Genomic DNA, 23,635 nt, shown 5'->3' on the forward strand with positions numbered 1-23,635 from the left:
CATCATTCTTTTTTGTTTTAGACAACATTTCGTGCACTGTTAAACATGTTAAAGCAAGTTGCAAGTGAAAGTCTATGTCTCTGACTGAGTTTGCATTACTGTGATTTGACCTCTATGCTGGCTGAGATAAGCTCATTATTTTTAACGTCCAAATCAGAATGTAATAAAACCTGATCCAGCTATAAAATGCATCATTCTTTTTTAATTTAGACAACATTTCATGCACTGTTAAACATGTTAAAGCAAGTTGCAAGTGAAAATCTATGTCTCTGACTGAGTTTGCATTACTGTGATTTGACCTCTCTGCTGGCTGAGATAAGCTCATTTTCAACGTCCAATTCAGAATGTAATAAAACCAGATCCAGCCATAAAATGCATCATTCTTTTTTGTTTTAGACAACATTTCATGCACTGTTAAACATGTTAAAGCAAGTTGCAAGTGAAAATCTATGTCTCTGACTGAGTTTGCATTACTGTGATTTGACCTCTCTGCTGGCTGAGATAAGCTCATTTTCAACGTCCAATTCAGAATGTAATAAAACCAGATCCAGCCATAAAATGCATCATTCTTTTTTGTTTTAGACAACATTTCATGCACTGTTAAACATGTTAAAGCAAGTTGCAAGTGAAAATCTATGTCTCTGACTGAGTTTGCATTACTGTGATTTGACCTCTCTGCTGGCTGAGATAAGCTCATTTTCAACGTCCAATTCAGAATGTAATAAAACCAGATCCAGCTATAAAATGCATCATTCTTTTTTGTTTTAGACAACATTTCATGCACTGTTAAACATGTTAAAGCAAGTTGCAAGTGAAAATCTATGTCTCTGACTGAGTTTGCATTACTGTGATTTGACCTCTCTGCTGGCTGAGATAAGCTCATTTTCAACGTCCAATTCAGAATGTAATGAAACCTGATCCAGCTTAAAATGCATCATTCTTTTTTGTTTTAGACAACATTTCATGCACTGTTAAACATGTTAAAGCAAGTTGCAAGTGAAAATCTATGTCTCTGACTGAGTTTGCATTACTGTGATTTGACCTCTCTGCTGGCTGAGATAAGCTCATTTTCAACGTCCAATTCAGAATGTAATAAAACCAGATCCAGCCATAAAATGCATCATTCTTTTTTGTTTTAGACAACATTTCATGCACTGTTAAACATGTTAAAGCAAGTTGCAAGTGAAAATCTATGTCTCTGACTGAGTTTGCATTACTGTGATTTGACCTCTCTGCTGGCTGAGATAAGCTCATTTTCAACGTCCAATTCAGAAAGTGATAAAAACAGATCCAGCCATAAAATGCATCATTCTTTTTTGTTTTAGACAACATTTCATGCACTGTTAAACATGTTAAAGCAAGTTGCAAGTGAAAATCTATGTCTCTGACTGAGTTTGCATTACTGTGATTTGACCTCTCTGCTGGCTGAGATAAGCCCATTTTCAACGTCCAATTCAGAATGTAATAAAACCAGATCCAGCCATAAAATGGATCATTCTTTTTTTGTTTTAGACAACATTTCATGCACTGTTAAACATGTTAAAGCAAGTTGCAAGTGAAAATCTATGTCTCTGACTGAGTTTGCATTACTGTAATTTGACCTCTCTGCTGGCTGAGATAAGCTAATTTTCAACGTCCAATTCAGAATGTAATAAAACCAGATCCAGCCATAAAATGCATCATTCTTTTTTGTTTTAGACAACATTTCATGCACTGTTAAACATGTTAAAGCAAGTTGCAAGTGAAAATCTATGTCTCTGACTGAGTTTGCATTACTGTGATTTGACCTCTCTGCTGGCTGAGATAAGCTCATTTTCAACGACCAATTCAGAATGTAATAAAACCTGATCCAGCTATAAAATGCATCATTCTTTTTTGTTTTAGACAACATTTCATGCACTGTTAAACATGTTAAAGCAAGTTGCAAGTGAAAATCTATGTCTCTGATTGAGTTTGCATTACTGTGATTTGACCTCTCTGCTGGCTGAGATAAGCTCATTTTCAACGTCCAATTCAGAAAGTGATAAAAACATATCCAGCCATAAAATGGATCATTCTTTTTTGTTTTAGACAACATTTCATGCACTGTTAAACATGTTAAAGCAAGTTGCAAGTGAAAATCTATGTCTCTGACTGAGTTTGCATTACTGTGATTTGACCTCTCTGCTGGCTGAGATAAACTCATTTTCAACGTCCAATTCAGAATGTAATAAAACCTGATCCAGCCATAAAATGCATCATTCTTTTTTGTTTTAGACAACATTTCATGCACTGTTAAACATGTTAAAGCAAGTTGCAAGTGAAAATCTATGTCTCTGACTGAGTTTGCATTACTGTGATTTGACCTCTCTGCTGGCTGAGATAAGCTCATTTTCAACGTCCAATTCAGAATGTAATAAAACCAGATCCAGCTATAAAATGCATCATTCTTTTTTGTTTTAGACAACATTTCATGCACTGTTAAACATGTTAAAGCAAGTTGCAAGTGAAAATCTATGTCTCTGACTGAGTTTGCATTACTGTTATTTGACCTCTCTGCTGGCTGAGATAAGCTAATTTTCAACGTCCAATTCAGAATGTAATAAAACCAGATCCAGCCATAAAATGCATCATTCTTTTTTGTTTTAGACAACATTTCATGCACTGTTAAACATGTTAAAGCAAGTTGCAAGTGAAAATCTATGTCTCTGACTGAGTTTGCATTACTGTGATTTGACCTCTCTGCTGGCTGAGATAAGCTAATTTTCAACGTCCAATTCAGAATATAATAAAACCTGATCCAGCTATAAAATGCATCATTCTTTTTTGTTTTAGACAACATTTCATGCACTGTTAAACATGTTAAAGCAAGTTGCAAGTGAAAATCTATGTCTCTGACTGAGTTTGCATTACTGTGATTTGACCTCTCTGCTGGCTGAGATAAGCTCATTTTCAACGTCCAATTCAGAATATAATAAAACCTGATCCAGCTATAAAATGCATCATTCTTTTTTGTTTTAGACAACATTTCATGCACTGTTAAACATGTTAAAGCAAGTTGCAAGTGAAAATCTATGTCTCTGACTGAGTTTGTATTACTGTGATTTGACCTCTCTGCTGGCTGAGATAAGCTCATTTTCAACGTCCATTTCAGAATGTAATAAAACCAGATCCAGCCATAAAATGCATCATTCTTTTTTGTTTTAGACAACATTTCATGCACTGTTAAACATGTTAAAGCAAGTTGCAAGTGAAAATGGTAACACTTTAGAATAACTATCCGTTATAGGTAGTTTATAAATCATTAACAAACTGTTAGTTAATGGGTTATAAGTGACTTGTTAAATAATAGTTAATAGTTTGTTAATTGTTTATAACTATCCGTTACAACTAGTTAATTGACTATTAATAAATTGTTAGTTAATGGTTTATAAATGGCTTGTTAAATAATAGTTAATAATTTGTTAATTGCTTATAAATATCCGTTTTAACTAGTTAATTGACTATTATTAAACTGTTAGTTAACAGTTTATAAATGGCTTGTTAAATAATAGTTAATAATTTGTTAATTGTTTTTAACTATCCGTTATAACTAGTTAATAGATTATTAATAAACTGTTAGTTAATAAGTTATAAATGACTTGTTAAATAATAGTTAATAGTTTATTAATTGTTTACAACTATTGTTATAACTAGTTAATAGACTATTAATAAACTGTTAGTTAATGAGTTGTAAATTACTTATTAAATAAAAGTTACTAGTTTGTTAATTGTTTATAACTGTACCTTGTAGATGGCTAAAGATAACTTACAAGCTGTTAGTTAACAAGTTATAAATGACTTGTTAACAGTATTTTAATGATTTATAACTATACATAATACATTAGTAATAGATCATGAACAAGCTGTTAGTAAATTACTAACTAAAGGCTTGTTAAGTATCAGTTAATAGTTTATATATGTTATTGGGACGTTATTCTAAAGTTGCAACTGTTCATCATTTATTAACTGTTAGTAAATGAGGAATAGTTGCAACTTTAGAATAACGTCCCAATAACACACATAAGCTAATAACTAACACTTAACTAATATATTAACTTACACTTTACAGATCAGTTGTTCATAGTTTGTTAACCATCTACTAATACCGGTGAAATTTTTTAGAACAGCAAATGATGGAACAAGTTCAAGCTACAGAAATTTGATGTGATATTTAAAATATTATTTTTTGTACCTTAATCTTGTTCCACTCATAGGCTTTTCTGTGTACTGTATTTTACAAAAAAAAAAAACAAAAAAAAAACTCCACAGATGAAATGTTGAACATTGTGTTTAATGTATAGAAACACACATGGCAGAACAGCAGTATATAACAAAATACAAACCCATGAGGTTTGGGCACTTTTGGTGCTAAACATGAAAACAAAATAAATAAAAATCTAGCCATTGGCAATATTGATATGAACATATTTTAATCACACCTTAGACCCTCTATACTGAGTAAACCAGACCCAAGCCACAACCAAACTGCTCTAGGGCACCATCCTAACACCTAAGCTTTTGTAGACAAAGGAATCAGTTTTCCCTTTTTCTTTTGATGTTCAACATCCCTTAAAAGGTTTGGATCATTATTGAACACTTCCAGACATTTTTTTGCAAAGTCTTGAAGTCGTTGCTGTGGTGTATGAGCAACCAGCAACTCCTTGTACTTCTTCGGGGCCACAACAGCCAGCTCACAGATTGGGGCATTGGCGACGATGGTATTTCGGTCAACACCGACCTTTCGATATGCCACACTCAGCTTTTTTCCTTTCTTGTACGCCTTAAGGACTTTGCTGTATCTCTTGATGACCTCCTCAGGATGACGTGCTGAAACGGATAGAAATTTAGTATAACAAGCTTACAAGTAGTGAATTGAACAAGTGAAACACGCAAACAGATGCAAAGGGGTTGCAAAAAGTAATGAAGATTACATGAGCACCGAGCAATTGTAGGGTCCAAGATAACATACCCACCAGGAAGTGCATTTAGGAAAATAAACTTTAAACAGAGAGAGAGAGAAAGAGAGACAGAGAGAGAGACAAAGAGAGAGAGAGAGAGTATCTGAAGAGTATCTGATTTACTGGAATGAAGCAGCCGGAAAACAAAGTAAACTTAAATGTTATTTAAACCTAAATAGAGATTATACCACAGCAACATATCTGAGCGCAGTAAAGGACAGTAAACTAAGAACAACAATGACCAAATACAGGCTGAGTGCTCAGTCTGACTGTAGAGACGGGCAGATACAGACAAAACTGGCAACCTCGAGAGAGACGCATCTGCGCACACTGTGCCCAGGCAGAGGTGGAGACGGAGATCAGAGAAACATTTTACCCCAAACCACAGAGCATTTACCCACAATTTACAGAGTTAGAAAATAAAACTCAGCTTCGATATTTACTAATGGAAAAAATTGACTGTGTCCTTCTAGCGGCATTATATATTATTGCCTGACACAAAAAGTGAGAGCAGACCAATAAAAACAGGAGCACACACACACACACACACACCTAGATTATTATAAATGAATCACTGTAAATATACTGTTATTGTTTTTATTACTGTTTTATACTAAAATTTTGATTGTTAAATGTACACTTTATTCTAATCTATTATTATTTTTGTATTGATTTGTATGAATAATATATGTTGAATAATAAAATAATATATTGAATATTAATGTGATATATTGAATAATATGATGTAATGTTGATATTTTATTTAATTATTATATATAAATATATATATTTTTTACTATTACTATTTACTGTGTTTACTGTTTTTTATTTTGTGTATTTTATGTAAACTTTAAAACTGCTTTGGCAATACATTTGTAACATTAGTCATGCCAATAAAGCAATTATTGAATTGATTTGAGAGAGAGAGAGAGAGAGAGAGAGAGAGAGAGAGAGACACACGTAGATTATTATAAATTAATCATTGTAAATTTACTGATTATTACTACTGTTTTATCCTAAAATGTTGATTGTTAAATGCAGTTTATTCTGATTTATTATATATATAGTGGTGCTGTCAATCGATTAAAAAATATTAACTGATTAATCACACTTTTTTTTATCAATCGCGATTAATCGCATTTAAAAGACTGAAAATTGTAATTTTGGCTATTCTAATGTAAAATTAATGTAAACGCAAGACAAAAACTATTTAAATTCAAAATACAATTCTTTATTTGAATTTTTGTTTAACTTGTAACACAGATTTCTTCATGTAAACAACACCACAATAAACCATCAAGATCCTGGCTTGACAGCCATATTTATTACAGAAATTAAAACACAGGCATGTTAATGCAAATTGAATTTTAAAACAATTAATGCCAATAAAAAAAAAAAAAAAAAACATTGATTTCCAAGTTGGATTTTAAGTGGACTGCAAAAAATGCCAAAATACAGGCATTGCAGATAGGGAAGTTGGAAAATTAAAATTATTAATAATAATAATAATAATAATAATAAAGAATTGAATACAAACAATTGTACTCATTGTAAAGTTGTATTGCTGTGAGTTGAGAACATTTATTATAAAGTAGAAACAATTTTGTTTGCGCGCACAGACACACAGACCAGGGCCGTGCACAGAGGGTTGGCCCGGTGGCTAGAGCCACGTACCCCTCTGCCCTCATTGGCTTAGGTGCCCCTCTCAGGAGGCACTTGCTCTTCCCTTTGCGATCGCATTGCAGCACCTGCTCCTGTAAGGGTCTGTGCTCTGTGCATGGGCCTGACAAACACACTCAAAGACAGACACACACACATAACGCCCGCAGGACTGCGCAGGGAGCGACACGCATGATCGCATTCATCAAATTTGCTTAAACTAAGAGTTCTAAAGTATGGCTGTATTTCACAAGGATTCTGACACAACAGCACGTATAACACGCTTTCGTTGCGTTTAAGGAGGAAACACGTCAAACTTACTGAAACATTGGAGGGCTCATGCTGAAAGGCATTGGAATGCCTTTGACAGCTCGTGACTTCATTGACACTTTCTTTGTAGCCTACATTTACATAAGACACCAATTCTCCGATTTTAATATGATTAAGATAATACTTCTATTAAGAGTCTACTATGTAAGCAGCGATTTGATCACTTTAAAGGACCACCGAGTCACAGAATGCGGAGGTTTTTCTTTCCAATCGGTATGCGGTATCAAATTCCATTAAAACAAAAGTCAAAAGATAAAAATGAAACTTTCATCAACTTAATTAAATTGCATGAAACTCTGGAGAGCCTGGTGATGCGACATTAATTGTTTTATACTGAAACTTGCCTTCAAAAAATGCTTCCTTGGTTTTATCCATATTTCTTTGCATGTTTACCACACGTCGGGCACAACAGGAAGTAAAAAAAAACAGCAACTGCGTTAATTGCGTTAACATTTTTTAAAGCGTTAATTATTTCAAATGAATTTCATGCGTTAACGTAACGTAAGTCCCTTGATTAATCTAGGGTCGCAACAGCAGAATGAACCGCCAACTTAACCAGCATATGTTTTCATATTTTTTTACTCTTCCATCTGCAACCCATCTCTGGGAAACATCCATACACACTCAATCACACTTATACACTATGGACATCCTATTATGGACAGCCTATCCAATTCACCTGTACCGCATGTCTTTGGACTGTGGGGGAAATCGGAGAACCTGGAGGAAACCCACGTGAACAAGGGGAGAACATGCAAACTCCTCATAGAAATGCCAACTGACCCAGTCAAGGCTGGAACCAGCGACCTTCTTGCTGTAAGGCGAAAGCACTACCTACTGCGCCACTGTGTCACTCCGTTCTTTTTAATGTAAACTTTATAAATGCTTTGGCAGTACATTTGTAACATTTGTCATGCCAATAAAGCAATTATTGAATTGAATCGAACTGAATTGAGACAGACACAGATGTCTATTGTCTGACTTGCTGTTATTTGCTTTGCCAACACTGTATTTTAACGGTCATACTAATACAGCGCTTTGAATTTAATTGAATTAAATTGAGAGAGACAAAGAGAAATAGATAGACTGATAGAGAGACACACACAGAGGGGAGCAGCCTTATTTCCTTTCTCTCTTTACACTTACCTCTGCGCTTGCCATGGTGCCTTTTTTCCTTCTTTTTTTTCTTCCTCTTGTCCTTTTTCTTGTGACTTTGGTGGTGGTGCTTCTTTTTCTTCTTGCGTCTTTTCTTTGATTTCTTGTCTGAATCAGAAGAATCAGTTGATGAGGATGATAAGCTGCATGAAGAGGAACTGGATGGACTTGAGGACGAAGAGGAGCTGGATGGACTGGAGGATAAAGAGAAAGAAGATGCACCAGGAGACAACTTGGCAGAGGAAGATGTGTCAATTGTCCAACCGTCATCTGTGCCTACAACATAATAGAAAATACAATAACAAATGCATTACAAACTATGATGATACAAGTCGATTATTATTATCTTCCAGATATTAACTGTGTATTGTTTGGGTAATAACACGCTTATGCTCGGATGAAGGTCTTGTCACCGTGAAATGTTGGCCTTTATACCACTTAATTTTTTTTTTTTTTTTTTTGAAGCACCCAAGTATGATTGTCAGGTGTGCAAACATGTTTTCCCAAGAAAGTGTTAGGCCTACTTACTTTGACCAACTTGTTGCTGGAGGGAGTCTGTCTCCTTTGTCAGGTCACTGATTTTTTCTGTGACTGTGTGCTGCTTCTTCTTGGCCTCACAGATCTGAAGCTGCTTATTCTTAATATGTAAAAATGCAGTTGGAGCTACTGTTGCCTCAGTATCTGGAATAAATAAATAGAAATGATAGAACATTAAAAAAAAGCTCTAATCAAAAGAGCCAGATGAAGGTAAAACAAAATAATGACCAGCTGGCTCTAGATATCTGCACCGGCTCTCTGGATGAGTGAACATAAGTGTATAACTATCATCCATCATCAGTGAATATATGAATGGATATGTACTATCATTATATACATACAGTATACAGTATTTTAGGATATGTCATGGTAATGGTACAATATATATCTTGATATTTTGACTAAACATTGAGTTAAAGCATATTATTGTTTGACTATTTTGCAACCAATTCAGTTAGTCTAGACTAAGTTTTACCAGCTCGACCATATACAGCATACTGGCGCACGACAGACGCAATAAAAAGCGCGCAACACACACATACACACAATTAGTTGGACACTTCACTAATCTGTTTGTATTATGCAGTACATATCTATTAGTCCGTGTTATCCTGATCATCTTTACATCTTTAATGAAAAGAGAGCAAACAGTCTTAACGTTACTTACCGTCATCGTTGTTGTCCATGTGCACAGCATGGTCCACACGCGTGGCTTTCTTTTTACTGGAAGTACCCGCTGTTGATTTCTTTCTCCAGACAGTACCTGGATTTATCTCGCTATTTTGCGCGTCACCGCGGGGAACACTGGTACCGGACATTTTACCAGACCGCGTATTCATTCTTCATCAATGCTAATGCGAGCTAATCGTAGGATGGGAGTGTCTGTGTAGGTTCACAGGTTGGTGATTGACAAGTTGATAACGAGCCAATATGATGGAGGAGGCCAGATGGCTCCTCCTCCAGCCCGCGAATAGAATTACGATTGGCTTGTTTCACGTTCGTCACCCCCGACCTATAATATTCAAATTAAATTCAAACAATCCGGCGGGAGCTACTAGCTAGTCACAGAGACTCGGGAAGCTTGTCATATTGTAAAATCGTAGGTAAAAATGCCTGGTTTAGCCACTGAGCTAAGGGAGCTTATAGAAGGCAGAACTAATTCTAAAAGAAGACACAGAAAAATAATTGAATGGATGCAGAAGAAGAGGCTTCTAAGAAGATGGATGAGATGTCAAAAATGCAAACACAAGATGAAATTAAAGGAATCAGTTTGTGTGGACAACTATGCATGGTAAGTTAATTCTTATTGCATGAAATGACAACATACATGGGCATTTTGGTCCAGAATTCTAGTGAAAATGAAATTTAATTTAACTATATTTAATCTGAGCTGATAGGAGTGCCCAATATATCTTAATTCATGTTTACATTAATTTCTAGAAATACACTTTTGTACACTGCACTAATACTAATGTACAAAATCACACGTCAAAATGTGCGCTTATAGATCTGCTGTTTTTAGAACAAAATACTGAAAAAATGAAACACTTTAGAAACATAATAACTCACATTTTATGGGGGTTCCTGGCACAAAATATTTTTAGATTCTAAATACACATTAATTTGGGAGTCCTTGACATGAAAATGTTTGCGAATCACTGTTCTGACCACTACCCTGGCCTGTGTCATCCATATCTTTATTTGTGTATTTCTTCAGGGTTTGCAAAAACCATAACCACAGAAGGAGGAAACTGAAGAGGTCAATTAGACACAAATCTATGTTCAGCAAGTCAAAGGTCTCCCTCTTCAACTGGATGCGCTTTGTGTACAGGTATGCTATGGCACAGTTATAGAGTTTTAGTCTGTCTGTCTATGATAAAAAAGTATTTAGTTCAATAGAAATACTGTATAACTATGCTGTCATAAACAAAAACTGGAGACTATGTACTAAAGCTTGTGATTATTATGTTATGTAGCATCTCTAGACTCATGATGATAACAGGTGCTTGGAGTTTTTTCACTTTTGTGATTAATTTTGCTAAAAGGTGTAATTTACAGCTTGAATTCTTAACAGTTTAATGGAAAATGTTTATGATAGGCAACATAGGAAATATGTTTAATTGCTGTAATTTATAGGATGCTGTGTCGGTCAGCATTAGGCCTGGTGGGGCAACATGAGTGTCTGACCCTACCTCTTGAAGCTCAATGACAATTAGCATTCTCAATCTATACGCTCTGGCAATGAATATTAATATAAGAAAGATTTTACAAATATCCTACAGTATTATAAGTCCTAAATGTATTGATAGAGCTCTGTATAGAATTCCAAAACATATTTTCCATCATTGATGCTGTTTTTGTTTACACAACAGTGGACAATTTTCACATTAAGTGCAGTTGATGCAAACTATGTCTTTCAAACTAAAAAGATCAAAATACCTGTGCTATAATAATTATTTTCATGGTTCTATCAGATTTGCACAAGGCCTGCATCTACGTCAAGTGGACATGATTAATGACGACATTTCTGGAAGCTCAGCAACCCTGTCCAAGATGGCTCAAAAGCTGCGAGATGTATGCACTACTGCAATGGACAGATATCAGCAAGCAAGAGGCCAATACATTGGGGGGCGCCAGCAGTTTGTCACCGTTGATGAGAGCCACTTTAGACACAAAAGAAAGGCAACCACTATTATTAAGATAATAATGCAAATTACCATTGAATACTAGATTATTAATTTTGTTTAAAAAAAAATAATAATTCCTAATATTTTATGCTTCAACAGTATGGACGGGGACGAATGGCTGGTGGGTGGAAGAGGAAGAAGTGGGTGTTTGGGATGCTAGGTGTGAACCGGAGAGGGAGAAGACATGCAAAGCCTGTTCTTCGCTTAGTCGAGAGAAGAAGAAGGGGAGATCTAGTGCCACTTATAGCTCACCATGTCAAAGTAGGATCGACAATAATAAGTGATGAGTGGCGGGCTTATCGCAATGCTTTACCTCAGCTAGGTTACACCCATTTCACTGTCAATCACAGTGTGTCATATGTTGATGCCCAAACAGGTGCACATACTCAGCACATAGAGAGGGCCTGGAGAACGGTTAAGGAAAATGTGTGGAGACTCAGGGGGAATCGTACAGAGGAGTTACTGGTAGACCATCTCAGAGTTATTGAATGGCATGAGTGGCTTGCCCGAAAACATCGCAAAGGGCCGTTAGGAAGGATAATTCATGACATTGCTGTGATGTATGGACATGTACCTCAGAATTTCTGTTTATCCAGAGTTTAGCCCCAAAAGTGCCCAAACCTCATGGGTTTATATTCTGTTGTATACTGCTGTTCTGCCATGTGTGTTTCTATACATTAAACACAATGTTCAACATTTCATCTGTGGAGTTTTTTTTTTTTTTTTTTTTGTAAAATACAGTACACAGAAAAGCCTATGAGTGGAACAAGATTAAGGTACAAAAAATAATATTTTAAATATCACATCAAATTTCTGTAGCTTGAACTTGTTCCATCATTTGCTGTTCTAAAAAATTTCACCGGTATTAGTAGATGGTTAACAAACTATGAACAACTGATCTGTAAAGTGTAAGTTAATATATTAGTTAAGTGTTAGTTATTAGCTTATGTGTGTTATTGGGACGTTATTCTAAAGTTGCAACTATTCCTCATTTACTAACAGTTAATAAATGATGAACAGTTGCAACTTTAGAATAACGTCCCAATAACATATTTAAACTATTAACTGATACTTAACAAGCCTTTAGTTAGTAATTTACTAACAGCTTGTTCATGATCTATTACTAATGTATTATGTATAGTTATAAATCATTAAAATACTGTTAACAAGTCATTTATAACTTGTTAACTAACAGCTTGTAAGTTATCTATTGGCCATCTACAAGGCAGTTAAAAACAATTAATAAACTATTAACTATTATTTAACAAGTCATTTATAACTCATTAACTAACAGTTTATTAATAATCTTTTAACTAGTTATAACGGATAGTTAAAAACAATTAACAAATTATTACCTATTATTTAACAAGCCATTTAAAAACTGTTAACTAACAGTTTAATAATAGTCAATTAACTAGTTAAAACGGATAGCTATAAACAATTAACAAACTATTAACTATTATTTAACAAGTCACTTATAACCTGTTAACTAACAGTTTGTTAATGATTTATAAACTAGCTAAAACGGATAGTTATTCTAAAGTGTTACCGTAAAAATCTATGTCTCTGACTGAGTTTGCATTACTGTGATTTGACCTCTCTGCTGGCTGAGATAAGCTCATTTTCAACGTCCAATTCAGAATGTAATAAAACCTGATCCAGCTTAAAATGCATCATTCTTTTTTGTTTTAGACAACATTTCATGCACTGTTAAACATGTTAAAGCAAGTTGCAAGTGAAAATCTATGTCTCTGACTGAGTTTGCATTACTGTGATTTGACCTCTCTGCTGGCTGAGATAAGCTCATTTTCAACGTCCAATTCAGAAAGTAATAAAACCAGATCCAGCCATAAAATGCATCATTCTTTTTTGTTTTAGACAACATTTCATGCACTGTTAAACATGTTAAAGCAAGTTGCAAGTGAAAATCTATGTCTCTGACTGAGTTTGCATTACTGTGATTTGACCTCTCTGCTGGCTGAGATAAGCTCATTTTCAACGTCCAATTCAGAATGTAATAAAACCTGATCCAGCTATAAAATGCATCATTCTTTTTTGTTTTAGACAACATTTCATGCACTGTTAAACATGTTAAAGCAAGTTGCAAGTGAAAATCTATGTCTCTGACTGAGTTTGCATTACTGTGATTTGACCTCTCTGCTGGCTGAGATAAGCTCATTTTCAACGTCCAATTTAGAAAGTGATAAAAACAGATCCAGCCATAAAATGGATCATTCTTTTTTGTTTTAGACAACATTTCATGCACTGTTAAACATGTTAAAGCAAGTTGCAAGTGAAAATCTATGTCTCTGACTGAGTTTGCATTACTGTGATTTGACCTCTCTGCTGGCTGAGATAAACTCATTTTCAACGTCCAATTCAGAATGTAATAAAACCAGATCCAGCCATAAAATGCATCATTCTTTTTTGTTTTAGACAACATTTCATGCACTGTTAAACATGTTAAAGCAAGTTGCAAGTGAAAATCTATGTCTCTGACTGAGTTTGCATTACTGTGATTTGACCTCTCTGCTGGCTGAGATAAGCTCATTTTCAACGTCCAATTCAGAAAGTGATAAAAACAGATCCAGCCATAAAATGCATCATTCTTTTTTGTTTTAGACAACATTTCATGCACTGTTAAACATGTTAAAGCAAGTTGCAAGTGAAAATCTATGTCTCTGACTGAGTTTGCATTACTGTGATTTGACCTCTCTGCTGGCTGAGATAAGCTCATTTTCAACGTCCAATTCAGAATGTAATAAAACCAGATCCAGCTATAAAATGCATCATTCTTTTTTGTTTTAGACAACATTTCATGCACTGTTAAACATGTTAAAGCAAGTTGCAAGTGAAAATCTATGTCTCTGACTGAGTTTGCATTACTGTGATTTGACCTCTCTGCTGGCTGAGATAAGCTAATTTTCAACGTCCAATTCAGAATGTAATAAAACCAGATCCAGCCATAAAATGCATCATTCTTTTTTGTTTTAGACAACATTTCATGCACTGTTAAACATGTTAAAGCAAGTTGCAAGTGAAAATCTATGTCTCTGACTGAGTTTGCATTACTGTGATTTGACCTCTCTGCTGGCTGAGATAAGCTCATTTTCAACGTCCAATTCAGAATATAATAAAACCTGATCCAGCTATAAAATGCATCATTCTTTTTTGTTTTAGACAACATTTCATGCACTGTTAAACATGTTAAAGCAAGTTGCAAGTGAAAATCTATGTCTCTGACTGAGTTTGCATTACTGTGATTTGACCTCTCTGCTGGCTGAGATAAGCTCATTTTCAACGTCCAATTCAGAATGTAATAAAACCAGATCCAGCTATAAAGTGCATCATTCTTTTTTGTTTTAGACAACATTTCATGCACTGTTAAACATGTTAAAGCAAGTTGCAAGTGAAAATCTATGTCTCTGACTGAGTTTGCATTACTGTGATTTGACCTCTCTGCTGGCTGAGATAAGCTCATTTTCAACGTCCAATTCAGAATATAATAAAACCTGATCCAGCTATAAAATGCATCATTCTTTTTTGTTTTAGACAACATTTCATGCACTGTTAAACATGTTAAAGCAAGTTGCAAGTGAAAATCTATGTCTCTGACTGAGTTTGTATTACTGTGATTTGACCTCTCTGCTGGCTGAGATAAGCTCATTTTCAACGTCCAATTCAGAATGTAATAAAACCAGATCCAGCCATAAAATGCATCATTCTTTTTTGTTTTAGACAACATTTCATGCACTGTTAAACATGTTAAAGCAAGTTGCAAGTGAAAATCTATGTCTCTGACTGAGTTTGCATTACTGTGATTTGACCTCTCTGCTGGCTGAGATAAGCTCATTTTCAACGTCCAATTCAGAATGTAATAAAACCTGATCCAGCTTAAAATGCATCATTCTTTTTTGTTTTAGACAACATTTCATGCACTGTTAAACATGTTAAGGCAAGTTGCAAGTGAAAATCTATGTCTCTGACTGAGTTTGCATTACTGTGATTTGACCTCTCTGCTGGCTGAGATAAGCTCATTTTCAACGTCCAATTCAGAATGTAATAAAACCAGATCCAGCCATAAAATGCATCATTCTTTTTTGTTTTAGACAACATTTCATGCACTGTTAAACATGTTAAAGCAAGTTGCAAGTGAAAATCTATGTCTCTGATTGAGTTTGCATTACTGTGATTTGACCTATCTGCTGGCTGAGATAAGCTCATTTTCAACGTCCAATTCAGAAAGTGATAAAAACAGATCCAGCCATAAAATGCATCATTCTTTTTTGTTTTAGACAACATTTCATGCACTGTTAAACATGTTAAAGCAAGTTGCAAGTGAAAATCTATGTCTCTGACTGAGTTTGCATTACTGTGATTTGACCTCTCTGCTGGCTGAGATAAGCTCATTTTCAACGTCCAATTCAGAAAGTGATAAAAACAGATCCAGCCATAAAATGCATCATTCTTTTTTGTTTTAGACAACATTTCATGCACTGTTAAACATGTTAAAGCAAGTTGCAAGTGAAAATCTATGTCTCTGACTGAGTTTGCATTACTGTGATTTGACCTCTCTGCTGGCTGAGATAAGCTCATTTTCAACGTCCAATTCAGAAAGTGATAAAAACAGATCCAGCCATAAAATGGATCATTCTTTTTTTGTTTTAGACAACATTTCATGCACTGTTAAACATGTTAAAGCAAGTTGCAAGTGAAAATCTATGTCTCTGACTGAGTTTGCATTACTGTAATTTGACCTCTCTGCTGGCTGAGATAAGCTCATTTTCAACGTCCAATTCAGAATGTAATAAAACCAGATCCAGCCATAAAATGCATCATTCTTTTTTGTTTTAGACAACATTTCATGCACTGTTAAACATGTTAAAGCAAGTTGCAAGTGAAAATCTATGTCTCTGACTGAGTTTGCATTACTGTGATTTGACCTCTCTGCTGGCTGAGATAAGCTCATTTTCAACGTCCAATTCAGAATGTAATAAAACCAGATCCAGCCATAAAATGCATCATTCTTTTTTGTTTTAGACAACATTTCATGCACTGTTAAACATGTTAAAGCAAGTTGCAAGTGAAAATCTATGTCTCTGACTGAGTTTGCATTACTGTGATTTGACCTCTCTGCTGGCTGAGATAAGCTCATTTTCAACGTCCAATTCAGAATATAATAAAACCTGATCCAGCTATAAAATGCATCATTCTTTTTTGTTTTAGACAACATTTCATGCACTGTTAAACATGTTAAAGCAAGTTGCAAGTGAAAATCTATGTCTCTGACTGAGTTTGCATTACTGTGATTTGACCTCTCTGCTGGCTGAGATAAGCTCATTTTCAACGTCCAATTCAGAATGTAATAAAACCAGATCCAGCTATAAAGTGCATCATTCTTTTTTGTTTTAGACAACATTTCATGCACTGTTAAACATGTTAAAGCAAGTTGCAAGTGAAAATCTATGTCTCTGACTGAGTTTGCATTACTGTGATTTGACCTCTCTGCTGGCTGAGATAAGCTCATTTTCAACGTCCAATTCAGAATGTAATAAAACCAGATCCAGCCATAAAATGGATCATTCTTTTTTGTTTTAGACAACATTTCTTGCACTGTTAAACATGTTAAAGCAAGTTGCAAGTGAAAATCTATGTCTCTGACTGAGTTTGCATTACTGTGATTTGACCTCTCTGCTGGCTGAGATAAACTCATTTTCAACGTCCAATTCAGAATGTAATAAAACCAGATCCAGCCATAAAATGCATCATTCTTTTTTGTTTTAGACAACATTTCATGCACTGTTAAACATGTTAAAGCAAGTTGCAAGTGAAAATCTATGTCTCTGACTGAGTTTGCATTACTGTGATTTGACCTCTCTGCTGGCTGAGATAAGCTCATTTTCAACGTCCAATTCAGAAAGTGATAAAAACAGATCCAGCCATAAAATGCATCATTCTTTTTTGTTTTAGACAACATTTCATGCACTGTTAAACATGTTAAAGCAAGTTGCAAGTGAAAATCTATGTCTCTGACTGAGTTTGCATTACTGTGATTTGACCTCTCTGCTGGCTGAGATAAGCTCATTTTCAACGTCCAATTCAGAATGTAATAAAACCAGATCCAGCTATAAAATGCATCATTCTTTTTTGTTTTAGACAACATTTCATGCACTGTTAAACATGTTAAAGCAAGTTGCAAGTGAAAATCTATGTCTCTGACTGAGTTTGCATTACTGTGATTTGACCTCTCTGCTGGCTGAGATAAGCTCATTTTCAACGTCCAATTCAGAATATAATAAAACCTGATCCAGCTATAAAATGCATCATTCTTTTTTGTTTTAGACAACATTTCATGCACTGTTAAACATGTTAAAGCAAGTTGCAAGTGAAAATCTATGTCTCTGACTGAGTTTGTATTACTGTGATTTGACCTCTCTGCTGGCTGAGATAAGCTCATTTTCAACGTCCAATTCAGAATGTAATAAAACCAGATCCAGCCATAAAATGCATCATTCTTTTTTGTTTTAGACAACATTTCATGCACTGTTAAACATGTTAAAGCAAGTTGCAAGTGAAAATCTATGTCTCTGACTGAGTTTGCATTACTGTGATTTGACCTCTCTGCTGGCTGAGATAAGCTCATTTTCAACGTCCAATTCAGAATGTAATAAAACCTGATCCAGCTTAAAATGCATCATTCTTTTTTGTTTTAGACAACATTTCATGCACTGTTAAACATGTTAAAGCAAGTTGCAAGTGAAAATCTATGTCTCTGACTGAGTTTGCATTACTGTGATTTGACCTCTCTGCTGGCTGAGATAAGCTCATTTTCAACGTCCAATTCAGAATGTAATAAAACCAGATCCAGCCATAAAATGCATCATTCTTTTTTGTTTTAGACAACATTTCATGCACTGTTAAACATGTTAAAGCAAGTTGCAAGTGAAAATCTATGTCTCTGATTGAGTTTGCATTACTGTGATTTGACCTATCTGCTGGCTGAGATAAGCTCATTTTCAACGTCCAATTCAGAAAGTGATAAAAACAGATCCAGCCATAAAATGCATCATTCTTTTTTGTTTTAGACAACATTTCATGCACTGTTAAACATGTTAAAGCAAGTTGCAAGTGAAAATCTATGTCTCTGACTGAGTTTGCATTACTGTGATTTGACCTCTCTGCTGGCTGAGATAAGCTCATTTTCAACGTCCAATTCAGAAAGTGATAAAAACAGATCCAGCCATAAAATGCATCATTCTTTTTTGTTTTAGACAACATTTCATGCACTGTTAAACATGTTAAAGCAAGTTGCAAGTGAAAATCTATGTCTCTGACTGAGTTTGCATTACTGTGATTTGACCTCTCTGCTGGCTGAGATAAGCTCATTTTCAACGTCCAATTCAGAAAGTGATAAAAACAGATCCAGCCATAAAATGGATCATTCTTTTTTTGTTTTAGACAACATTTCATGCACTGTTAAACATGTTAAAGCAAGTTGCAAGTGAAAATCTATGTCTCTGACTGAGTTTGCATTACTGTAATTTGACCTCTCTGCTGGCTGAGATAAGCTCATTTTCAACGTCCAATTCAGAATGTAATAAAACCAGATCCAGCCATAAAATGCATCATTCTTTTTTGTTTTAGACAACATTTCATGCACTGTTAAACATGTTAAAGCAAGTTGCAAGTGAAAATCTATGTCTCTGACTGAGTTTGCATTACTGTGATTTGACCTCTCTGCTGGCTGAGATAAGCTCATTTTCAACGTCCAATTCAGAATGTAATAAAACCTGATCCAGCTATAAAATGCATCATTCTTTTTTGTTTTAGACAACATTTCATGCACTGTTAAACATGTTAAAGCAAGTTGCAAGTGAAAATCTATGTCTCTGACTGAGTTTGCATTACTGTGATTTGACCTCTCTGCTGGCTGAGATAAGCTCATTTTCAACGTCCAATTCAGAAAGTGATAAAAACAGATCCAGCCATAAAATGGATCATTCTTTTTTGTTTTAGACAACATTTCATGCACTGTTAAACATGTTAAAGCAAGTTGCAAGTGAAAATCTATGTCTCTGACTGAGTTTGCATTACTGTGATTTGACCTCTCTGCTGGCTGAGATAAACTCATTTTCAACGTCCAATTCAGAATGTAATAAAACCAGATCCAGCCATAAAATGCATCATTCTTTTTTGTTTTAGACAACATTTCATGCACTGTTAAACATGTTAAAGCAAGTTGCAAGTGAAAATCTATGTCTCTGACTGAGTTTGCATTACTGTGATTTGACCTCTCTGCTGGCTGAGATAAGCTCATTTTCAACGTCCAATTCAGAAAGTGATAAAAACAGATCCAGCCATAAAATGCATCATTCTTTTTTGTTTTAGACAACATTTCATGCACTGTTAAACATGTTAAAGCAAGTTGCAAGTGAAAATCTATGTCTCTGACTGAGTTTGCATTACTGTGATTTGACCTCTCTGCTGGCTGAGATAATCTCATTTTCAACGTCCAATTCAGAATGTAATAAAACCAGATCCAGCTATAAAATGCATCATTCTTTTTTGTTTTAGACAACATTTCATGCACTGTTAAACATGTTAAAGCAAGTTGCAAGTGAAAATCTATGTCTCTGACTGAGTTTGCATTACTGTGATTTGACCTCTCTGCTGGCTGAGATAAGCTAATTTTCAACGTCCAATTCAGAATGTAATAAAACCAGATCCAGCCATAAAATGCATCATTCTTTTTTGTTTTAGACAACATTTCATGCACTGTTAAACATGTTAAAGCAAGTTGCAAGTGAAAATCTATGTCTCTGACTGAGTTTGCATTACTGTGATTTGACCTCTCTGCTGGCTGAGATAAGCTCATTTTCAACGTCCAATTCAGAAAGTGATAAAAACAGATCCAGCCATAAAATGGATCATTCTTTTTTGTTTTAGACAACATTTCATGCACTGTTAAACATGTTAAAGCAAGTTGCAAGTGAAAATCTATGTCTCTGACTGAGTTTGCATTACTGTGATTTGACCTCTCTGCTGGCTGAGATAATCTCATTTTCAACGTCCAATTCAGAATGTAATAAAACCAGATCCAGCTATAAAATGCATCATTCTTTTTTGTTTTAGACAACATTTCATGCACTGTTAAACATGTTAAAGCAAGTTGCAAGTGAAAATCTATGTCTCTGACTGAGTTTGCATTACTGTGATTTGACCTCTCTGCTGGCTGAGATAAGCTAATTTTCAACGTCCAATTCAGAATGTAATAAAACCAGATCCAGCCATAAAATGCATCATTCTTTTTTGTTTTAGACAACATTTCATGCACTGTTAAACATGTTAAAGCAAGTTGCAAGTGAAAATCTATGTCTCTGACTGAGTTTGCATTACTGTGATTTGACCTCTCTGCTGGCTGAGATAAGCTCATTTTCAACGTCCAATTCAGAATGTAATAAAACCAGATCCAGCTATAAAATGCATCATTCTTTTTTGTTTTAGACAACATTTCATGCACTGTTAAACATGTTAAAGCAAGTTGCAAGTGAAAATCTATGTCTCTGACTGAGTTTGCATTACTGTGATTTGACCTCTCTGCTGGCTGAGATAAGCTAATTTTCAACGTCCAATTCAGAATGTAATAAAACCAGATCCAGCCATAAAATGCATCATTCTTTTTTGTTTTAGACAACATTTCATGCACTGTTAAACATGTTAAAGCAAGTTGCAAGTGAAAATCTATGTCTCTGACTGAGTTTGCATTACTGTGATTTGACCTCTCTGCTGGCTGAGATAAGCTCATTTTCAACGTCCAATTCAGAAAGTGATAAAAACAGATCCAGCCATAAAATGGATCATTCTTTTTTGTTTTAGACAACATTTCATGCACTGTTAAACATGTTAAAGCAAGTTGCAAGTGAAAATCTATGTCTCTGACTGAGTTTGCATTACTGTGATTTGACCTCTCTGCTGGCTGAGATAAACTCATTTTCAACGTCCAATTCAGAATGTAATAAAACCAGATCCAGCCATAAAATGCATCATTCTTTTTTGTTTTAGACAACATTTCATGCACTGTTAAACATGTTAAAGCAAGTTGCAAGTGAAAATCTATGTCTCTGACTGAGTTTGCATTACTGTGATTTGACCTCTCTGCTGGCTGAGATAAGCTCATTTTCAACGTCCAATTCAGAAAGTGATAAAAACAGATCCAGCCATAAAATGCATCATTCTTTTTTGTTTTAGACAACATTTCATGCACTGTTAAACATGTTAAAGCAAGTTGCAAGTGAAAATCTATGTCTCTGACTGAGTTTGCATTACTGTGATTTGACCTCTCTGCTGGCTGAGATAAGCTCATTTTCAACGTCCAATTCAGAATGTAATAAAACCAGATCCAGCTATAAAATGCATCATTCTTTTTTGTTTTAGACAACATTTCATGCACTGTTAAACATGTTAAAGCAAGTTGCAAGTGAAAATCTATGTCTCTGACTGAGTTTGCATTACTGTGATTTGACCTCTCTGCTGGCTGAGATAAGCTAATTTTCAACGTCCAATTCAGAATGTAATAAAACCAGATCCAGCCATAAAATGCATCATTCTTTTTTGTTTTAGACAACATTTCATGCACTGTTAAACATGTTAAAGCAAGTTGCAAGTGAAAATCTATGTCTCTGACTGAGTTTGCATTACTGTGATTTGACCTCTCTGCTGGCTGAGATAAGCTCATTTTCAACGTCCAATTCAGAATATAATAAAACCTGATCCAGCTATAAAATGCATCATTCTTTTTTGTTTTAGACAACATTTCATGCACTGTTAAACATGTTAAAGCAAGTTGCAAGTGAAAATCTATGTCTCTGACTGAGTTTGTATTACTGTGATTTGACCTCTCTGCTGGCTGAGATAAGCTCATTTTCAACGTCCAATTCAGAATGTAATAAAACCTGATCCAGCTATAAAATGCATCATTCTTTTTTGTTTTAGACAACATTTCATGCACTGTTAAACATGTTAAAGCAAGTTGCAAGTGAAAATCTATGTCTCTGACTGAGTTTGCATTACTGTGATTTGACCTCTCTGCTGGCTGAGATAAGCTCATTTTCAACGTCCAATTCAGAAAGTGATAAAAACAGATCCAGCCATAAAATGCATCATTCTTTTTTGTTTTAGACAACATTTCATGCACTGTTAAACATGTTAAAGCAAGTTGCAAGTGAAAATCTATGTCTCTGACTGAGTTTGCATTACTGTGATTTGACCTCTCTGCTGGCTGAGATAAGCTCATTTTCAACGTCCAATTCAGAATGTAATAAAACCAGATCCAGCCATAAAATGCATCATTCTTTTTTGTTTTAGACAACATTTCATGCACTGTTAAACATGTTAAAGCAAGTTGCAAGTGAAAATCTATGTCTCTGACTGAGTTTGCATTACTTTGATTTGACCTCTCTGCTGGCTGAGATAAGCTCATTTTCAACGTCCAATTCAGAATGTAATAAAACCTGATCCAGCTATAAAATGCATCATTCTTTTTTGTTTTAGACAACATTTCATGCACTGTTAAACATGTTAAAGCAAGTTGCAAGTGAAAATCTATGTCTCTGACTGAGTTTGCATTACTGTGATTTGACCTCTCTGCTGGCTGAGATAAGCTCATTTTCAACGTCCAATTCAGAATGTAATAAAACCAGATCCAGCTATAAAATGCATCATTCTTTTTTGTTTTAGACAACATTTCATGCACTGTTAAACATGTTAAAGCAAGTTGCAAGTGAAAATCTATGTCTCTGACTGAGTTTGCATTACTGTGATTTGACCTCTCTGCTGGCTGAGATAAGCTAATTTTCAACGTCCAATTCAGAATGTAATAAAACCAGATCCAGCCATAAAATGCATCATTCTTTTTTGTTTTAGACAACATTTCATGCACTGTTAAACATGTTAAAGCAAGTTGCAAGTGAAAATCTATGTCTCTGACTGAGTTTGCATTACTGTGATTTGACCTCTCTGCTGGCTGAGATAAGCTCATTTTCAACGTCCAATTCAGAAAGTGATAAAAACAGATCCAGCCATAAAATGGATCATTCTTTTTTGTTTTAGACAACATTTCATGCACTGTTAAACATGTTAAAGCAAGTTGCAAGTGAAAATCTATGTCTCTGACTGAGTTTGCATTACTGTGATTTGACCTCTCTGCTGGCTGAGATAAACTCATTTTCAACGTCCAATTCAGAATGTAATAAAACCAGATCCAGCCATAAAATGCATCATTCTTTTTTG

General features: G+C 34.9%; 1 protein-coding gene across 1 annotated transcript; it reads right to left on the reverse strand.

The window, feature by feature from the left end:
• Positions 1–4,293: 4,293 nt before the first annotated feature.
• Positions 4,294–9,582, reverse strand: LOC141376695 (uncharacterized). The gene is made up of 4 exons (XM_087273520.1): positions 9,328–9,582; positions 8,652–8,804; positions 8,115–8,399; positions 4,294–4,848 (listed from the first exon to the last, which is right to left on the reverse strand). The coding sequence occupies exons 1-4, from the start codon at positions 9,497–9,499 to the stop codon at positions 4,532–4,534; spliced, it is 927 nt and encodes a 308-aa protein (XP_087129646.1). The 5' UTR covers positions 9,500–9,582; the 3' UTR covers positions 4,294–4,531.
• Positions 9,583–23,635: the final 14,053 nt, after the last annotated feature.

The sequence above is a fragment of the Danio rerio genome, chromosome 11, assembly GCF_052040795.2.
Source record: "Danio rerio strain M-AB ecotype USA chromosome 11, GRCz13ab, whole genome shotgun sequence".
In the NCBI taxonomy this organism is placed as follows: domain Eukaryota; kingdom Metazoa; phylum Chordata; class Actinopteri; order Cypriniformes; family Danionidae; genus Danio; species Danio rerio.

Excerpts from the sequence above, each read along its gene's own strand:
- LOC141376695 (XM_087273520.1), bottom strand. The coding sequence starts at position 9,499 with ATGAATACGCGGTCTGGTAAAATGTCCGGTACCAGTGTTCCCCGCGGT. Across the intron at positions 8,400-8,651 it reads CCAGCAACAAGTTGGTCAAA|GCACAGATGACGGTTGGACA; the intron begins GTAAGTAGGCCT and ends ATTATGTTGTAG. Across the intron at positions 4,849-8,114 it reads GCACCATGGCAAGCGCAGAG|CACGTCATCCTGAGGAGGTC; the intron begins GTAAGTGTAAAG and ends TATCCGTTTCAG.